The 21,871-nt window shown below is 36.4% G+C and overlaps 1 protein-coding gene across 1 annotated transcript; it reads left to right on the top strand.

Annotated features, from left to right (window-relative positions):
• The first annotated feature begins 10,150 nt into the window (after positions 1 to 10,150).
• LOC129280597 (5-hydroxytryptamine receptor 1D-like) lies at positions 10,151 to 21,667 on the top strand. The gene is made up of 2 exons (XM_054916600.2): positions 10,151 to 10,472; positions 18,700 to 21,667. The coding sequence occupies exon 2, from the start codon at positions 19,109 to 19,111 to the stop codon at positions 20,507 to 20,509; it is 1,401 nt and encodes a 466-aa protein (XP_054772575.2). The 5' UTR covers positions 10,151 to 10,472; positions 18,700 to 19,108; the 3' UTR covers positions 20,510 to 21,667.
• Positions 21,668 to 21,871: the final 204 nt, after the last annotated feature.

Below are 21,871 nucleotides of genomic sequence, written 5' to 3'. Positions count from 1 at the left end.
GATTAACCTAATGTCCAAGTTTCATGAACTAAATCCATAAATTTTCAAAGTTATGATGGTAATTCAACAAATACCCCCAACTTGGCCAAAGTTCATTGACCCTAAATGACCTTTGACCTTGGTGATGTGACCTGAAACTCAGGCAGGATGTTCACTAATACTTGATTTACCTTATGTCCAAGTTTCATGGACTAGATCCATAAATTGTCAAAGTTATGATAGTAATTCAACAAATACCCCCAACTTGACCAAAGTTCATTGACCCTAAATGACCTTTGACCTTGGTCATGTGACCTGAAACTCGAGCAGGATGTTCACTAATACTTGATTAACCTTATGCCCAAGTTTCATGAACTAGGTCCATATATTTTCTAAGTTATGATGTCATTTCAAAAACTTAACCTTTGGTTAAGATTTTGAAAATAATTCTCCCAACATGGTCTAAGTTCATTGACCCTAAATGACCTTTGACCTTGGTCATGTGACCTGAAACTCAGGCAGGATGCTCAGTAATACTTGATTAACCTTATTGCTAAGTTTCATGAACTAGGTCCATATACTTTCTAAGTTATGATGTCATTTCAAAAACTTAACCTTAGGTTAAGATTTGATGTTGATGCCGCCGCCGCCGTCGGAAAAGCGGCGCCTATAGTCTCGCTCTGCTATGCAGGCGAGACAAAAATGATATATATTTCAAGCTGGTGAGATTTTCAATATAGGTAATGATGCTCACAAATTGAGTGTTTCTATAAAAAGAATTGCAGTGGGATTAAATTAAAATTCATGATCACTTTTTTGTTGTCTCATATTCCTACTTAGCTTTCGAATAGTGTATAGTACTTTTGGTTTCCAATACACTTGTTTAACTCCTTTCAAGATACCAACAAATTGGGTTTTTTTTTTCTCTTGCAGCTTATGCTGCAATCATAATTGAAAATCTTTATTTCATACAGGAATCACGGAAGATTCTTAAGCTTATCAGTCACTTAATTGCTGCGATAATGATGACTTCAGGCATCATCTATAGGTATATGAACATAGGACGTTAAATAGAGGCCCCGTGTATAGTTAATCAAATCATATCAAAATCAAATATAAATAAAACAAATAAATAGCTTGGAAATCAATCGTGAAAATTAAACAAGGAGTGTCTGCATGAAGCACAACAATGTCAACCTCAGAAACTTTGACGTCATATGACGTCATAGAATCTTCACATTAATAGACATGGTCTGTTTTTACTTTTCTGCAGGGTTGGATTACATGTACACTTTAATAAACAATCTGAATACGTCATACACTGAATTATATGGCCTCCTAACTTGATAAACCTCTTTTGAACACTGATTGAAAAACATGCAAAAAAGGATGTAAGTTTGATTTGCATGAATATTAATATCTGACTCCTGTGTGTTTTGTACTTTTCTCCATATTGATTGTTGTATTATATTCTAAGGTTTTTTTCTTCTGTATATTGAATTTTATTACCTTGCATTTTCCCTTTATAGAGAAATGCTAACCTCGTTGCACTTCCCAGTATTTTTCTCCATATTGATTGTTGTATTATATTCTAAGTTTTTTTTTTTCTGTATAGTGAATTTTATTGCCCTGCATTTTCTCATTATAGAGAAATGTCCTGGGCGTATATTGTATTCCTTTAATGTGCAGATTTGCAAATAAAGTGATATATAACAACTTTCATACAAATGAGACTAATACATAATAATGGTTGATAGGAAGTCTGTATGGATTATTGACTGCACGCGATCGAAATTTAATTTCTATGATTTCAATCTCTGATCACTCGCATTGGTCTACAATTCAAAAGAATTAATATCATACGTGCCAATCATAATTCAAGTTCAAATTCAATTTATTCTTGATAATCATCAAAATATGCATTCATATATAATTACAAGAAAAGGAGGGCAACAAAAAGATTACACTTGAAAATAAGAGGGCTCCAAAATATACAGTAATAAATACATGCACACACCACATGAAGAGGGAAAAAAGCGAAACAGGCACACTCACACACAGAAACACCCACCCACAAACATTATCATCGTCATCATCATACACAGAAGCACACCCGAACATCCATCGTCTTAGTATATATGAGATAATTTTGAGTTCAAATTAGGCATAAATTGTAGACCTACTAATGATCTTTTTAAGTTGAATTTAACCGAAGAAACAGTTGAACATGAAAAAAGTCACACATTGAGATTATTCTAGATTTGTTATCCTGTAAATTCAAAAGAATTCAGAATAATGATAATATTCTGCTTTAAGAGCCCTTAATACATATCCAAGTTACGACCCCACGATCATTACATTAACCAGAAACCAATAACTCAGAATGAAATGCTGAAGGAGGCATAATTTGGATACATGTATTTTTTTTTTGACCCCAATACTGAATTACTTGCACATATTAACGACATTCGCAAATTCCCATGATTCGAGGACCATTTGTAATAAAACGGTTAAATTTCAATGTTTTTAGGGCAAAGGCACCTATCTTTTGGGCAAGTTTAAACTACATTACAGCACATATGGGGAAAAATCTGAAAAGGGCACAACAGATAGCCAAGGGAAATGTAAGGGGCAAAGGGGCCATGCAAGCAAGGGGGCAGCCAAGGCCATTGGGTAGGAGGCCTTGGTTAATCTCAGCCCTGTTAAAAAGCATGTAGGTGCAGGGGTCGATGATTTGCTAGATGGATTGCTCTTTCCCAGTATTGGTGAGGGTGTAACAAAATGCAAACAATAATCATGTATGTGTTAATCATCTCAAACATGTATGAACACAGACATAATCAATGCTTATTAGAAGCTCTGAGGACATTCCATATTATGAGAATCCAGGTCTGCATGTTTCTGTGCAATGTTATTTCAGTTAATTAACATTGATTAATTAATAAGCTCAAGCCTCTTCTAATTATCGTCAGCGACAAATGACCCGTTTTCAAAGGCCATCATCCCTTCTAATGTAGATTGGTATTAATACACAGTGTACATCTACATCATGCCTATATGAATGCTTTAGAGAATCATGTATACAGATGACAAGTATTAACATTGTCTTTTCTCCTCTTCCCTTTCTGTCCTCATTCCTTTCTTATCCATCTCCTTTTACTCCTCCCATATTTCTTATTCTTCTCCTCTTTCTCTTATTCCTTATACTCTTTCTCTCCTTATTTTCCCCCTCTTCCTCATCCTTCTCTTCCTTTTATTCCTTATTCTCTTTCTCTCCTTCTTTTCCCTCTTCCCCATTCATAATCTTACCTTCTTCCCCTTCCTCTTCTTCCCCTCCTCCTCTTCCTCTTCTTCCCCTCTTCCTCTTCCCCTTCTTCCCCTCCTCCTCTTCCACTTATTTCTTATCCTCTTTCTTTCATTCCTTTCCCTCCCTTCCTCATCATTCTTCTTCTCATCTTTGTCATCCTTCTTTTTCTCCCCCTTCTTCTCCTCCTCTTCTTCCTCATCCTTCTACTTCTCCTCTTCCTCATCATCCTTCTTTCTTTCCCTCCTCCTCCTCCTCTTCTTCTTCATCCTTCTAATTCTCCTCTTCCTCATCCTTCTTTCTTCTCCTCCCCCTTTTCCTCTTCTTCTCCTCCCCCTTTTCCTCTTCTTCTCCTCCTCTCCCTCTTCTTCTCCTCCACCTCCTCATTTCCTCTTCTTTATCCTTCTACTTCTCCTCTTCCTCATTTTCCTCTTCTTCTTCATCATCCTTCTTTTTCTCCCCTTACCCTTCCTTTATCCTCCTCATTTCCCCTCTTCCTCCTCCTCCCTTGTCTTCCTTTTCCCCTTGTTCTCTGCTATCTGCTATCTTCTTCTTTTTATTTCTTTTCTCCAACCCATTCATGTCTATCGTCATCACTATAAGAATTATCAGCACCCCTACCATAATCACACTCTTCATTAAAATTGAGGTTTTTTTTTTCATTGTAGTCAGAGATGGTATTAATGAGTAATTTTGTATGGTTTTAATGTCCCTGTTATGTATTGAACTCTTTCTTACGACAGCACTATGACATGGAATATTGGGATATGAAGGTAATCCAGAGTAGATGTGTACTTGTTTTGCCACCCTCGCCTCCTCCTCCCCATAAAAAAACAAGTATTTCATCCAAAATGTTAAAAAAAAGTCAAAATGGACTGCTTTATGACAAAAAGGAAAATTAAAACATTCTTCACTTCAACTCAAAATTGTGCAAAGCATGCAATGTGCAGAGTCTCATATCTTTGCCTCTTTTATAGATGATCTATTAGCAATATGACAACTTAAATTCAGTTGCTAACTTACATGTAATACATGAAGTTCAATGGAAAAAGTACAAAGGAATACAAAATAACATCACACCAAACCAATTTAGTTAGATGCTTTTATTCTAACTCGATTAGTTTAAGAGATGATTTTTAATCCAGAGGTATAGAATTTCAAGATTTTTACATAAATTATATCTTGGAGGCTGGTAAAAAAAAATGGAACAGTTCTGTATTACACCTCCACCTATACATGTACATCACTTCTGTTTTCCCCCAATAAAAGTCAGTCACAAAATTGGATAAAGGTTTTTCACAGAATAAATGATTAGTGACAGTATTAGTCGATATCTATTAGAGGGGTAGCAACTCACCTCTCTCTATCTCCTAGTCTTGATTGCTCAGACCATTTTGAATAATCATACTGACAGTGACACCGCATTTTTGCGTTCGCTTACATGAAAGATTTTAGTTTGTATGTTTCAATATACCATAAATTCATCCTGTATGAGTAGTGACTATATAAATGAGTGGACTCCTTTAAAAAATACATTTGATTCCCTTTGGAAGTCAAACAGACACTTCCAATATTATTGGGTTTCTACCAAAGACCACAATGTCATGGCATTAGTCTAGGTTGTCATTATGATATGATTCGTTTTGTTGGCAGACAGAATATATACTGAATAAAGATCAATAAAATTGTCCCACTGTATCATTAGTTCTAACCCACAACTATACAATCAATAGTATGGGATTAGTACAATACAATGCTCATTTGGCTGGTAATCAGTTTAAACATGTTATAAATCTACACTCTGATGGTTGAGATAGGTGGGGGCTTTAACCCTCGTTTCATTTATTATGTTTATTCATATGTAAATGCATCACGAATTGGCGTGGGTGCCATGATGTCTGATTTCTATCAAAAAACATTTATCTATCTCAATAGTGTTTAATAACCAATTTCTTGGAATAGTACATGACAGCAAATCTTTACATGACATGAGGACAACTCTCTGTTAAAAAAATCCCAATTAATATTGATCTTGAATTATAATTCACAGAAAAGGGAAGATGAAGATCAGAGATCGAACACAACAAACCAAGTTTTGAAGTCGTCATTATTGTTCAATAATAAATCCAATTAAGCCCAAGGTTTTCAATATCAACACAAGCAAGTAAACAATTATCAGAATTAAAGTCGGCAGGGTGTTAACTCATGTTAACAAATGGCATCCTTCGAACTCACCGATGTGAATAAATTCTTTTCTCTTCCCATCTTGTGCTGGGTTCACATGAGTATTTAAGCCAAGACAAACCAGCATAAGGTCCTATAACATTAGGTCCTATTTCTTTTCCCTGGAGTACATTGAAGCATCTACTTTGCTCGAAAGGTTCTATTATACTACTGGGCATTGTGATTTAGTTTGAGACCACTTGGTTCAAAATGCTTCTTTCTTTTGAGCATTCAAGGATAGTGTTGTCAAATTTTGTCCACTCAACCAAAAACGAGCTCCTGAACCGAACATTTCTAAATGGTGTTACTGGACTGAAGAAGGGTTGCTGGAACACACCAAAGGTGACTTTTCATCAAGCTGTAACTAACCTGAGAAACCACAACAAAGATTTTATTGATCCTGACCTTTCCTTATTTAAACTATCTTTAGATTTCTGCATCTAACTGAAACCTAATCATTGATCTAATCATCAGCTTTTCTTGCTCAGTCCAAGCGATACATCAGGAGACAAAGACATCTTCTTGCTTGGCTAACCCTGTGCCTTCTTGGTGCTTACATAAAGTACCATTCATTGTTAACATTAGAGCAGTTATATGCAGAACTGTGTGATGAGTGCACTATAACATTTGTCTGACTTGGGGGCAATAAAATCATGTCAATAGGTTGTTATGTTGACAGCGCAGCTATATGGTATCAAGGTAAGTGGGCTGATACAATTTGGAGGATAATCTCAAATGTTTTTTACCACATTACTTCCAATTAGTGAACATAATTGTTAAGCATTCTTTCTGATCTATAGAGTAACTTTGCAAGATATTTGTTCTACTAATTCCATTGTACATTACTCTATAGGATATGTAAATAGGTCTACATTCAGAATGGAATGGGGGTATAGAGACAGCCTAAATTACTCTTTCTTTGGTGGAATGGGAAATTTTATCACAGATTCAACGCATCCTTACTTTCTAATCCTCAAATAAGGAATATATAGAAATAACCACATTTAATCTTCAACACTTTGCACGTTGAATCAATTTTTTGGGATAATAATTACAATTGTTTCCATGTCAGCTTCTTAAATTCAAGATTTACATATTGCACCATCGGTACTTATTGTTATTATATAGATATTATCAAAGAATTATTGCCTTTTATTACCTTCTCTAATTTGAAGGTAGGGGAGAAAGCTAATTATTACGATTGTGGAATTTAATTTTACGAATGTGCAAGGTTGCAACATCAGCGTGCAATAGGTTAATCGATTAGATGTGTAATAGGCACAGGTGACGCCAAACAAATAATAATAATATGCATTCCATGTCAATATGAATGTAGATCAGCTTCGGCTTTGAAAATGTCATATCATCCTGCTTGCATCAGAGAGGATAGCAGATCATCTTCATCGATGACAGTATTGGCGAAAAGGAATTAAGTGGGCCTAGCTGGTATCAAGTCTGCAAGATCTAAGAGTGAATCGTTTAATCCATAACGATCCAACATATTTACAGTTTCGCAGTCTATCAAACCATCTACTTTATTCACTTTCATAATTGACTGACTTCACCATGACTTCACACATCATCCTCTATTCCACAAGATATATCTCTCTCCCTCTTTCACATTCTATGCATGTCTTACATCTCTAGGGGCTGTTGCGCTCAGATCCTAATCACTTTGCTTTGTTCTGCTAAACCTGTATTGCATAATGATCACTGCCAAAGGAATAATCATTACATGACTGCTTAGTAATTCTGGGTCAATCACAGCAACGCCACGGCAACGTTGGTCAAGTTCTACTTCTAGAGACAATCTACTTCAACAAGATATTCAACGGTATATTCATAGTCATTCTCGCTGTTTGATCGAAATAATTACACGCACAAGAGTTCTTTTGTTTTTATAGTACTTACGTTTACACAATGTATACATGTGAATTCTCCAGACTACAGACCGTTGTGCGGAACAATCTGTCTTCTTTCGCGTGCAATCCAATGCAGGAAATATATGTATACACTCATTGAAAAGGTGATATTAATTAATGTTTGTATAGTGATATCTTTGTGTTTTACCAGTTATTTGTGACACAATGCATCACTAAGAGGAACTCATGATAAAAGGAAAGCAATTTATCTTGAATACAGAGTCAGGGATTGCTTGGAAATTTCCACCAGAAGAATATATATATTTCATAGCTTGTCTTTTTTTCTGTCGCATGTTTGAGGTAAGTGGAGATATTTACTGACTGACGTCATTGAGCTCGTTAGGTTGACAGCAAGCGGATTAAAATCTGTATGGTTTGAGTATTGCTTCCTGTGTTGTCATCAAAATGACGATTAATCACAATTTTCAAAGCATTTCTGACAAAATAACCATTCGATGACGTTATACCATTTGAAGGTCTTCACAACAATCCAAAGCTGATTTAAGATAATATGAATAACGACTGACTTTGTGAGACTTTTGGTTGATTCAAAAGGGGAGGGGGGTTGACATGACCCCCCCCCCCCCCGATAACCATTGCTGGCTGCAGTTCACCCTGTGAGGTCAAGATTTTACTTCCGATTCAGGTTTTGTAACTTTCATTAAAATTACAGAAGACTTCTGAAAAATGATGTCTAGTAATTGCAACCATAAGGCTCTGCCCCTCCCATCCAATGCAACCACTCTTTTCCTTTCTCTGTCATTCTACAGCTTTCTCACCCCCCCCCCCCCCCAAAAAAAAAAAAAAATTGCTCTCGCTCTCTTTCTTTCTCTCCCTCCCTCCCTCACCGCTGATGATTCTGACTGACTGCAGGAAACTTATCCTTGGATACAGACCTCCAAACACACTGTGTCATTAATGTGACGAGGGTTCTTTAAAATTATCTCCAAGAGGTTGCCAATGATGTAGTCAGCTTAACCTTAGTCTACAAATAGAAAAATATATATTTATGAAACAGGAAAAATTTCATTATTTCGTATAAATTTGAAATATGCTGTTTCCCCAAATTGCACCTTATATTGCAAGTATGTCACAGAGCGGAAGTTTCCTTGGAATATTAGTACTTGTTATCAAATGCATCACATCATCACAAAAGTAGTGAGAAAGTTATTCCATTAAATATAGGAGGCAGGTTTGCCTTCAAAATATGATTGCATGCTGAGTGCCACTATCAAATTTGTGATCACTTTATAGTCTATTAGTGTAATAGGTTTGTGTTTGTAGTTGTTCTTACATGTTTTATGGACATTCAATGCTAATTGTCCCATTTCTTGTGGAAATTTATTTGTTTAACTTCAATTAATTTTATTGACTTATTTTTTTGATAGAATTCAAAATGTAATTATGATATGGTGTTAGAAGATATATGTTGGAATGTAAACTATATAAAGGCAAAGGAGCAATATCTGATCCCTAATCAAGCTCCTCTCAGAGTGATATGAGGTACCAGTCATGATAGAGTGAGATTTCCATCTTTCAAGAGTGAAAGTGAAATACAGATGCACACTTTTACTCCTAAAAAGGTGGAAACTCACTCTTGAAAGACCAAAATCTCACTCCATCACGACTGGTCCCTCATCTCACTCTGAGAGGAGCATGATTAGAGACCAGATTAGCTCCTTTGCACTTACAGTCTTATCATAAAGCATTGTCCTGTTTCATAATAATTTATAATTGATTCATCAAAACTAATTGATTTATGAAGCATATCACAATTAAAACTCATTTCCTCTATGAATCTGCGTTTCACCCACCTGGGTGATTGAATCGTATTCCTTCATTTTCAGATTTAGTTCAGACAATTATGGAGAGTTCCCCAAGTCTGCGCAGTGCCCCTTGTCTGCGCACACGCGTATCAGCGCGATTCTAGTAAAAGAAGATACGCAACGAACACAAACTTTACACACACAACACATAGACAGATATTCATTCATATTCATAGACAGATATTCATTGACTCAAAATGGTGGAAAAATAATGAATTTTGAGCATTTCATGTGACGGCCTCAAAATGCAGCCTTTTTCATCAAAATACCCGAATCGTGTGCAAAGTGAATGGGTGCGCAGACATGGGGTACCATTTTTTTTTTCAATCTGAAAATGACTGCTCGAGGTTTTTTCCAAGAGAATCCTATATTTCTTTCAAATTTTCATGAGATATTTGGTACACTTACTCATAATGATATTAGGAACATTATAAACTGAAAGGTTTTGTGAAATAATAAGAAATTCATGTTAAATCTTAACTCAAATCGTTAGGTGCGCAGACTTGGGGACCACCATCATACAATCATAGTGCACGTATTCGTGGTTATCTGAACACAAATTCCGGAGCGGGTGTACCTCCACCTACTTTAAACCACTTATAATATAAATTTGTGTCTTTGGATTCGTTAAGGATGCAAGCATCTGCAAGCCTGTGAAGTTAAAGTTACACAGATGTATTAAATTCATGTAATTCACCATCCAAACGGCAGAGTGAAGCCATATGCTATGAGAGGCAAACTGACCATTAGGACTTATTCAAGCTAAAATGACCAATGAGTGAGCAGCGGTCAGTCACCCACTCCACGTACAGCTGTGGCTACTGCATACTAATTGGTGGCGTCCAAACCAGTGCAGGTTTCAATCAATATAAATGAAGTGGAAAGGGGAAAGTGGTCAGAAAGCCTGTCCGATACAGCGTCTGCTGCCACTTCAAGCCACTTTGCTTGTCTTTCGTCTCTTCACTCAACCATTCCTGCATTTTCTTCTTTTCATATTGTCGAAAAGGTTGTGAATGTGTCTACATCTTTATGAGATATTGTGAATTGTTTCTTTGATACTGATTTAAAATAAACAAACAAAAATTATCTGCACATCTTGGATAGATTGCTTTGACTCTGAGAACTCAACATCATGGATAAAAGTTTGAGGTGACAATCAATAAAATCCATATATAATAACCAGCGGACTAATTTAGTATCATCTACGTCTTATTCAAGGTAAGAAGTATTTTCTCCTTATTCATTTTTAGAACTGTATTCCTCCTAATCTATGAGCATAAATTGCAGATAATAATTATATGAAATAACACACATTTTCTCTTATAGAGATTGAATTGTTACAAATTATAATTGTCAACCACATAAATCCAATATGATCCAATAAAAGATACCATTTCAATCAAACTTCTAAACATTTGTTTGCATATTGTCATAGTTTTTGCCAAAATTGATAGTGCAATACAAAACATATATATTGAATAAAACAGTCTGTAAAATTATAACTTAATCCCCAAGATATTATATTGTCAGTGTCCTTGTGTTAAAAAAAATAGATTACATCACTTTTCGTAGTCACCATTAAACCATAAGTCTAATTTTGTCATGTTCAAAATTTGTGAGTTTTCTTTTCACTGAAACCCTCTTAAGGACATTCCACAGTTGAAATGAAGTCCATGTCATTTCCACAAAATTTTGCAGACAGATACGTTAGTATCTATGCATTATGAAAATGCAAAAAATAATATACCGTAGGTTCATGTGCTTATTATTTTTCTATGGGACTTCAAAGTCGCCATATTTGAATGATAAGAAATGTTGTACAATCAAGAGAATTATGCTTCTCTTAGACCTCACAAATTCACCAAATGAGTTTAAATCATCCTTCCTCTGTCAGTATCGCATCAAACTTCATCAAACTTTGAGGATATGTAACTTAAGTGGGTATCAAATTAGGAGAATATCTTTTAAATGGCAAAACTATATCTATTTGGAGTCAGCAGCACCCTAATTTGACAAGAATGGTGCATAAACTTCTACAAAACAAATCTTCAAAAGACGCAAATCTACTCAAAAATTAAAAAAGTATAGTTTAAGCTGCACTTTATTCAAAATCCATGTCATTTTCATCAAATTCGGCAAAGTAGTAGATGAATGGATTGCAAAGGTGTCGGAAAGTTAAGAATAGGGGGTCCATGTGCTCATTTTTATATTATCAGTGTCCAAAGTGTTGCGAGTTGGCTTGAAAATCACCTAAAATGCACCGAAAACATGCAAAAGTCTAATAATACCGTCTAAAATGTGAATGGTTCCGTAGATCTGCTCCCAAACACTAAAAGTTCATGTCATTTTCATCATACTCTCTAGATTTGTAGAGGAAAATATTCTGAAGACGTTAAAATATTACAAAATATGGGGCCCATTTGCTCATTTTCACATTATCAGTGTCCAAAGTATTGCAAGTTGGCTTGAAACAGCCCGAAATGCGTCAAAAACAAGCAAAAGTCTGATAATACCGTCTAAAATGCGAATGGTTCCATAGTCTTGCTCACAAATATTGAATAATGAAAATAAATGTCATTTTCATTTAACTTTGCATATAGATAAGCACCTGAATATTCCAAATATGCAAAAATTAACATAGGTCCATGTGCTTGATTTTCTGCGATAGTGCTTCAAAGTTCACCGAAATGGATGTGCTTAAGAATGGCGTTTTCAAAAGAATTTGGCATTTTTAGACCTCTAAAGATCACAACAATGAGTTTAAAGCTCTATTACTCAGTCAAAATCCATGAACATTTCATATTTTGCAATATAATTAATAATCGTATCGTTAAGATGGTTAATCTATTTATATTGCTAATAATTGCTTGATCTTTTAGTACTAACGGCACTCTCAGTTCTTGGAAATTGTGCGAAAGATAACAAAAACTCAACCTCAAAAATGTGAAATGTTAATAACGAACTTGAGAAGTACAAGAAATGGTGCACTTTATTCAAAACCCATGTCATTTTCACCAAACTTTACAAAGCTGTAGAGGAAAGTATACCTAAGATGTGCAAACATTAAAAAAATATGGGACCATGTGTTTTTTTTTTTTAACTATCAGCACTTTTATTAGATCAAATGTGCTTTTTAAAATACACCAAAACCCGCCAAAAGCTTTGTATCTATGTGAAGAAAAGTTCCAAAACCACTCTACCATTTATCCAAACTTGGGGTCACATTCGTCATACATTGCAGCACTACAGAGTAAAGTATTTTGAAATTGTAGAGGAGTTTTTAAAAATGGTCCATGGAATAATTCCAGTTATAGCTTCATAAAATAACACATCGGATCTGTAATTAGTGCAGATAAGGAGAAAAATCAGTTCATACCTACAGCTGATAAATCACCTGTTCATCCATTGTGATGTCAGCATGCAGAGTGTAAAATATGCGCAGATCATAATGCGCACAAACATAACTGTGGAACGTCCTTAAGACAGATTGTGAAACTGGTGCTCTAAGAAAACCCACGAGTCTCTTAAAACTAGCATTTTGTAAATCAAAGTTTTGCAGCAGGGAAATGATGAGTAATTTTGACTATGTTTTGTGGAAAAAAAATGAACTACATCAACAAATTCAGGATTAATATAATTTTTCTTTATTACATCAATTGAATATTAATACAATTCCTGTGCATTGCTGTCCAACTTATTAACATCAATGCCTAAAAGCATTTCTATTTTTGTTATAAGCTTCCTATCTTTGTGCCAGTGTATATAAGCAGATGTGGTGGTAGGGATATATTCAAATATGGCTTACACTAACAGGAAATGAATGGAACCCACGCAAAGTATGTAATCTCAAATTAATGAGGCCAATGCAATTCTCGCTACCCCAAATAGCGATTTCGCCGAGATCCGGGAAAATCCCTGTAACGCGCATTGCATTATGGGATAGCTTTTTCGGTATTACAACTTCCTGTTCGGAAGTCCAATGCACTGTTTTGCCATTCAGATCAACAGATAAAAACATGAATAAAAATTATTTTCACGTGAAATATATTTTATATTTTTATTCATAATTCAAATGGAATCAAAACTGACCAAATTAAATAAAAAGTATTATAATCTGTACATATTACGCTGATTGGCATCGATTTCAGCGTGGTGGAAAACTCAGTATCGCGAACCTCGCGCGAGCCTGACTCTGAACCGGAAGTTGTGATGACGACCGGACGGAGTGAAAATTATCTCGTCTCGCGCATTATGAGATTTTTGTTCCTATTTGGGGTAGCGAGAATTGATCTACTTGACAAACAATGAATGCGTCCATGGCTGTCTTATAAACAAAGAACAGTGACCACACTTCCCACATTTATTAATCTACAAGTATTTCAGATTTGTGTGTGATTCTCAGCATTTCGATCCTGTTTTACACCTTTTACCCATATTTCTGCAAATATTTGTTACATTTGCTTCATAACTTATCCATGCATATTCATACACTTTGAGTATGTTCATTTCATGTATCTTGTTAATTGTACCAAGGAGCTCCTTGGTTGTCAAATGAGTACATCCAAATTTAAGAAGTCAACAGAAAAAATATCAAAGATGATCGAGCAAGCATGCACAGAGCAACACTTGTTACCTTCATAGTTCATTGCTTTTAATTTTTAAGCTGAATGTGCTACTAATTGACTTTCAACATCATCCTTGCATGCATGGAGAGCAGTTTCAAGGTGGGGGTAAAGGCAAGGAATAACTATCCATCTTCGCACCCCTCCTCACCTCTACCTCCCCCCCCCCACAAAAAAAAATCCCTTTTATTTCCTTCATCTTCCAGCTTCTGCCCTCCACCTGTCTTTGTCTCTTTAATTCCCCCCCCCCCTCTCTCTCTCTCTCTCTCTCCATCTTCCCATTCTCAAGCCCTCCCTCCATCACTTCCCACCCCTAACTTTCTCTCTCCAACACACACACACACACACACACCCTCACACACACGATCTTATTACCTCTTTATCTCTATCATTTCATCCATCCTCTTAAAGTCCTGTATCTTCTATTGATCCCGTCATCCCCATCCTCTCTCTCTCTCTCTCTTTCTTTCTCTCTCTCTTCTCCCCTCCATCCTACCCCTCCCTTACTCTGTTGTACATTTATACCTCATAGTAGGATTTGTGCCCTTTTTCCTCTCATATTGATCAAGGCTTTTTGTTTCCTCGATCTGAATGTACAGTGTACATAGGGCATACAATCACGGCCTGTCCTTTGCATGTCTTTGGATGTAATGAGCAATGTTTGGTGGAAATAAAATTCATGGCCTTTCGCATAGCCCGCCAATGCCAAATTCATAAACACTGATGTCGATAGCACTTGGTTTGGCAGTAATTACAAGATAGTTAAGCCTTCTGTACACATTCACAACCAATACATAACCCTTTAATACAGGTTATGCAAAACTCAGGCAAAGGGCCAATAATGTGACTCATTCTCATCATCATAGTCTTACATTCCAATCTTGCACAAGTGTAGTGACCTTTGCATCTTTTTTAGCAGACGGTTAATTCTTTATGAAAATTCGAAATTGTTTTAAGGTGTCTAGCATCCTCTTTTGGAAATGCTTGTTTTTTCTTCAAAAGAATATGTTCTGAGCACTTATCTTAGAGCTACAGACAAATATCAATATCAAGACGCTTTTGGCCCATGGCGTGCTTGAATAGCGCTTTTATATACAAAAGAAAACCACAACAGATATTGTATTTCTTTTTAAAAAATTGCAAAATTCAACAAATATAATTTATTAATATCATAATCATCCACCTCATTAAGTGTTTAAGTGCATACACATTCTAGATTCCACCCAATGATTGGAACAGCTACATTCAAGACTGGAGTATTAGAGAAATATGTCTAAGCATTTCTTAAAGGAGAATGAAACTCTTGGAGCAAGTTAGCTTTTGTGAAAGCAGAAAAATCAAAGAATAAGATCAACAAAAGTTTGAGTAAAATAGGACTAGCAATAGAAGAGTTATGAGCATTTGAATGTCGAGATCACTAATGCTATGGAGATCCTCCCATTGGCAATGCGACCAAGATCTATGATGTCACAGATGAACAACTCTCCCCATTTGGACACTGAAAATATACCCCAAAACATCTCTTTTTGCTCATTCTAATCATATGACAAACGATTCATCAATGATATAATGTTGTGAAACCTCTGTACTTGTCCTCTCATATAAAGAGAACACCTCACCTTGTGATAGACTCTATAAAAGTGAGAATATAAGTGAAATAAGTACTAAAGTAATGAGGGAGTTGTACGTGTGTGACATCACAGATCTTGGTCGCATTGCCAACGGGAAGATCTACATGGCATTAGTGATCTCAATATTCAAATGCTCATAACTTTCTTATTATTCATTCAATCTTCCTCAAACTTTCAACGATATGTTTCTTTGATTTTTCTCTTTGATATGGATTCAGCTGGTTTCAAGGGTTTCATTCTCCTTTAACACTTTGTATATTCCCCCCTCCCCTGAAAAATTAGGCATATACAGCATTCCCAGAACCATGTTTGTGATCAGCATTCTGAAACGTTTGAAAATGCTTGTCTTCACATAAACACACCCTTAGTCATATCTTATCTCCAGATGCTTCCTTTCATGATTCATTCACAAGAACTCAGCACTAGAAAACTTTGAACTCTGAACTAAATCTATCTTAGGTTGTGATTCTAACTGAGAAAATTAATCACGTTTACCACAAATAGTCTAGATGAGCAAACCATTGGTGACCAATGGGGCTTTGCAAGCAATTTGCGATCAATTGCAAGTCTATTTTCGTTCCCGAAATAAAGCATATTCCGTGAAATTTATTGAAAATTTGTGATTGATTTCTAATCTGCTCCATGAAAAGAGGAGTGTAATCTGATTTGCTATAGTTAAAAGTGATCAATCAATTTTAAAATTGCAACAGAATATTTGCGTTTGATTGCAAATGTTTTCTTGCAACACCCCCCAAGAGACAATTTAATCATAAAGAAAGAAGAGTAATCAGGGATATTGGTCTTCAAAGAAAATTTCCCACACTTGCAATTTCCTGGCGTTCACCCTTCAAAGTGCACAGAATATAGCCTGATTAATTATTTGGAAGTAGACGGGTGAAAGCATGTGTTTTTCTTTCGATATTAATGATTTTAAGGAATTAACAATAAACCTTCATAGATGGACACCTGGTATCCCTCACAATCTATGGGAATTAGTGTGCTTAGTAAACATGTTACCGTTTATTTCAGATATCAGCAGCTAACAAGTGGTAATTAGTACAAGTTGGCCTGATTAAGGAAATGATAGGCCACTATAATCATTCTGCTTGTTCAACTCCACCTGAGCAGCTAAGACACAGTTCTCACTAACTTCCTAAAACTATTTTACTGGAAACTAGTTTAGTGAAAACTAGTTTAACATGTAATGAGAATGGTCGAAGTGATCTTGGAAGCAATCTCCCAAACTGGTTCATAAAACCATCTCGGTGAGGAGGGGTGAGGAAGGGTGCAAAGATCGCACATTTTGAGCGTGCTACTCCACACACTGTGTGTAGAATGCCTACGCTGCGGTTTCGAATTTTGCGCGAAACATGCCACCCCACTGAGAGCGTTCCCATAGCAACAAAATCGCTTTACGTGAAGTGATTTTGAAAACCACTTGTGGGCGATCAAGTGATCTTCCAAACTGGTTTCCTGAACCGGTTTCCAGTAAACTAGTTTTAGAAAGTGTAATGAGAACGGGGTCTAAGTGCTTTCAAATATGTGGTTATTCTTACTTTCTAAAATAAAAAGTCATTAAAAACAAATGGGGCAGTCTTGTTTTTTTTTAACCTCTTTCCAAATTTTAGACCCCCTTGCATGGTCTTTAACTATGGTGACAACACTAGGGTGCGCTATAAAACATTTTCCCCATCATAGTTTTGTTCAATTCTAAAAGTAATATCTTGTCTTTGTGAAGCTGATACAAGCAGACTGAATGGTACACAAAAATGTAGAAACTATAAGAATATTGATTGTGATTGTTTCATAAAGATTTTTGTCAGTGATTTTCACCATTAACTATTGGAAAACCTTGCATCTAATTGGCTGAGAGAAAATTGAATAATAATCCCCATGAAACCCTGCCCTGTGCAACCCAAACCTGATTTATAGAATATTATGAAATATTCATCAAAACTAATTTACATACATCTGCATAGCTCTATTGCTTACTCCAGAAAACTCACATTATGTAATGATCTTGAAGCAGTGATGAAAAGATTTATAAATAGAATTATTCACTCATTAAACTGCCATTAACAAACAAAGGATTTGTGGAATCTACGCGAGCAATGGAAATCTGAGGGCTGAGCTATGGAACAATCCAACTGTAATTTTCTTAACGCAATTATACCCTATGGGATATACTTTACCATCGTGACCATGGAAACAACTAGCAGGAGAGTTGAGCTCAAAGCAGATATACTTCTAAAATCAAAGCTAGAATGTACTAAACGGCGCTAATATGTATAAGTCAGAACTCTTGATATGGATTCATGCAGTTGGAATAAAAATAAAGACACCATAATTAATCTTAGCTATCTGGGGGTCATTTCCATTGAAAATATTACACTCATTTCCTTGTACTATTTTTCCTATATTTCATTTTCTTAAAAAAATCCAAAGGTAACAATACTGACCCATTCCCGAAGGTAAGAGCTAAAACCATTTTCCCAGACCTTTAGTAATAATAATAAGAATAATGAAAATAATAAACAGTCCTTGTAAAGCACATATCACATTATGAAATAATGTCTAGATGCGCTTCCAGAGGACTTGGATATTATTACCTTGGCTTTGCATGGCCTGGCGGCATTACAGCGCACAAGCATTTCAAGGAATTAATTCCTGCCAGGTACCCATTTACCTCAACTCAGATGAATGCAGTACAAGGAGGATCTACATTCTGAAGAAAATTACGCCATGGCTGGTGTTTGAACCCACGACCCTCTGTTTCAAAGTCTGCAGACTAATCCACTGGGCCAAAACGCTCTGTGACTCTCAAAATAAAGCTGAACTGTTTGCATGCTAGGAGTTTGATGATAATTTACTGATCATGGATTTTTCAAACAGTGATCAATGCTTTTGTTTGATTCAGATTAAGTGCATTATGAACATAATGAATGGTTTTGACTTCTATGGCCATTTTCTGATGTCAATCAAAATGTCAATCAAAGAATTGAGAGTGGTATTGCCAGTGTCTTCTATTGTTCACCTGACCATTGGTCACCAATGAAATTAAACAATTAGCTTCTGCCTGCTCCACAAAGAAGCTCTTTACTCTCCACTTTATTTTCACACAATAATCAATATCTCCAAATTGATTTTGTTTCTGACTCTGTATTCACCATTGTTCTTTCTTACAACTCACAGGTATTTGAGGTACACGTACATCAAGCCACAAAAAAATCTCTAAGTCTTCTCGAGAAAGCAACCATAACCAATTCTTGGATGAGACACTAGTAGCATTAGTGATGGATAGTGCCAGTAGCAGCTAACAGACTCTGTGCGCAATATTTATTGATGATGCAAAAGACCACATCTGGCTTATACGAAGGACATTCAGTATAATTGCAGAAAATGAAGTAGCATTCTGAGAAGCTAGGGAAAATGAAAAGATAACTTGTCTTCAAAACTCGCGTAAATGTACAATGAAATTAACATTCATGCTCAGCCTGAAGAACTTTTATTGAATTGAACAATTTGAAGAGCACTGCCATAGTACAATTGCTGGTGGTGCGATTAACACCTATAAAGTCAACAGATCTAAAAGGTCTTCAACATGGCAAATTTTGCTTCAGAAGAGACAGTGACATACACTGAAACTGTGGACTATGTAGAATTACTAAACTCAAGCGATGATTGGGTTAGCACAAACAATGTGACTGAGAGGGAGGCCATAGAAATCACAGTAGCCACAGTGTTACTCAGTATCGGACTGGGGATCATCATCTTAGGGACAATCTTTGGAAACGCATTGACGCTCACAGCAATCTCCAAACATAGACCCCTCCAGACACCACAGAACTACTTGATAGCTTCTTTGGCCGTTGCTGATCTGATGGTGGCTATCCTGGTCATGCCTCTGAGCTTGACAAAGGAGATTGTGGTAGTGTGGATATTTGGTCCCATTCTCTGTGATGTATGGATCTCCTTGGATGTTATCCTCTGCACTGCCAGCATCCTAAGCCTCTGCATGATATCCCTTGATCGCTTCTGGGCCATCACGCAACCTGTTAAGTATCCAAAGTACCGGACGGCGAGAACCATGCTGATACTCATTGCTTTTGTATGGATCCTCTCAACTATCATTTCTACCTCACCTTTCTTTGGCTGGCAGGGCAATCAGAGCATTGACACAAACACATGCCAGATCAGCCAAAATATCCCCTTCACCATTTTCTCCACCTTCGGTGCCTTTTTCATCCCCATGACAATTATGATGATTGTCTACGCAAGGATTTACTGTGAGGCACGCAAAAGAATCCGCGGTAGGGCAATGAACGGCAGAAGCCAACCTTTAACGAGTGCAGTGAATTTTCGTGAAACAACAAACTATCAAGATGCAACACACTCTCCAAGAGGTTCAGATGATCTAAAAGAAACTCCTGTAATCAAATGTGACCCAGCATCTGATGGTCATAAAGGTTTAGCCTTCCATGGGTCAATGACCCCAACCTTGTTAGCAACATCAGCCCCAAACCTTCAAAACCAACAGAACAGGGGCAAGGAAGAAAAGAAAGCTACATTAACATCACTAACTGTACCAGGTCAGCACAGAACAACCACTACCTCGGTATCCCTCGGCGAGATCAACGGCAACGACAGCCCTTCATCTCAACGCAGTCTCCTTTCATCTCCTGGTGGCCTCTCTGGTCAAATACAGGAGAGGGAGCGCAAGAGACGTGCCATGGCTACTGCCAGAGAGCATCGTGCCACCAAGACTCTTGGGATAGTCACTGGAGCTTTTCTGGCATGCTGGCTACCATTTTTCTTAAATGCTTTAATTGTGCCACTCTGTAAAGATGCGTGTTACCTCCCTCGGTTATGGGGAAGTATCTTCCTATGGCTCGGTTATTTCAATTCCATGCTTAACCCTATCATATACACCAAGTTTAACAGAGACTTTCAGAGAGCATTTAAGAAACTTCTGCACTGTAAAGAGAACAAATCTAAGTATTAAGCAGCTAGATATTCATCGATCTCCTTTATCAAATCTTGCCTGAACACATATAGTGTTGTACTGCTTAATCGAACTACTTGAATGAATTCTGCATTAGCCAACAATGCTCACCATCTTCTAAAGAGCAGTTAGTTTCTTTCAATCATTATCATCAGAATAGCTAACAAAGGAGAGAGCTCAATGCATGTGCTTATTAACAACACCCTGAACAAGACATTGGGAAATATGCCCTGCACTGAATCTCTTTTGAAACAATGGCAACATGGACCAATTTCCAGAAGCAAATCCTGTGACAAAAATATCATTGAGCTATGCACTGTTCTATATGATATATTCCAACATGCATTCCTTGAAAGAATCTATAAAGGCTCATGTGTTCCCTCCAATGAGATCAAGGGAGTGTTTCACAATATGAATTGTCAAAGATTTTTTTAACAAACATGTTATATGCTTCTGAATTATAGCATCTGACAAGGTGAGGGAAGCTTAGTCTGTGCAAATCACTCAAAAGACATGCAATGAAATACTCCCTGTATTCAGTATAGGAGGGAACAGAATTCTTTGAAGAGCCCAGCAACATCTAATATCGAATTCACACTATATAGGAATTGATTTCTGCCAGGTACCTATCTACCTCACCCGGGTTGAGTGCAGCAAAATGAGGATTTTTTTTTTGCTGAAGGAAATTATGCTATGGTTGGGATTTGAACCCATGACCCTCTGTTACAAAGTCCTGAGACTAATCCACTTGGCGACAATGCTCCACACTGTCACTTTCTTGCCTATGATCATTCATGAAATACATGTATGTTTATTAGTTTTATATTATTACCATGCTTTAGAAAAAGAACAGTGTTACCTTTTTATCTTATTTCATTTTTTGCTGAATGGTATGGGCTACTCAAAATCCTAGTTACAAAATTGATCTTACATATTTGCTTATACTTGTACAAAGATTGTCTGAAAATAATGGCTCTCATATGAAGATCTGATTTAATATGAAAAGATGCACCCTAACAGTATATCATGTTTTATAAAAAAAAAATCATATAGAACATTGAATTACATTAGAACCAGCTGGCAGGTTAAATTGGTATACACATTAAGCAATTTAAGAGGGAATATTTATATGTAGTCAATATAATATTGTTTTGAAAACCACCACAAAAAACAAAGGTGTTGAAAATATACCACTAGTCTAATGATGATCAAATCAAGTACTTTAAATTCATGGTGTTAATTTTACACAGGTACAGTACTGTCATTATCACCCTTTGTCTTTATGTTTTATCTCCTAGGTGTAATTGAAACTCCCAGGGTTGTGGTCCTTCATTTACACCAACTGGTGTCATTCTTAACCCA

This window comes from Lytechinus pictus, chromosome 17 (genome assembly GCF_037042905.1).
Source record: "Lytechinus pictus isolate F3 Inbred chromosome 17, Lp3.0, whole genome shotgun sequence".
NCBI lineage: Eukaryota > Metazoa > Echinodermata > Echinoidea > Temnopleuroida > Toxopneustidae > Lytechinus > Lytechinus pictus.
This window is presented reverse-complemented; position numbering and strand designations above follow the sequence as displayed.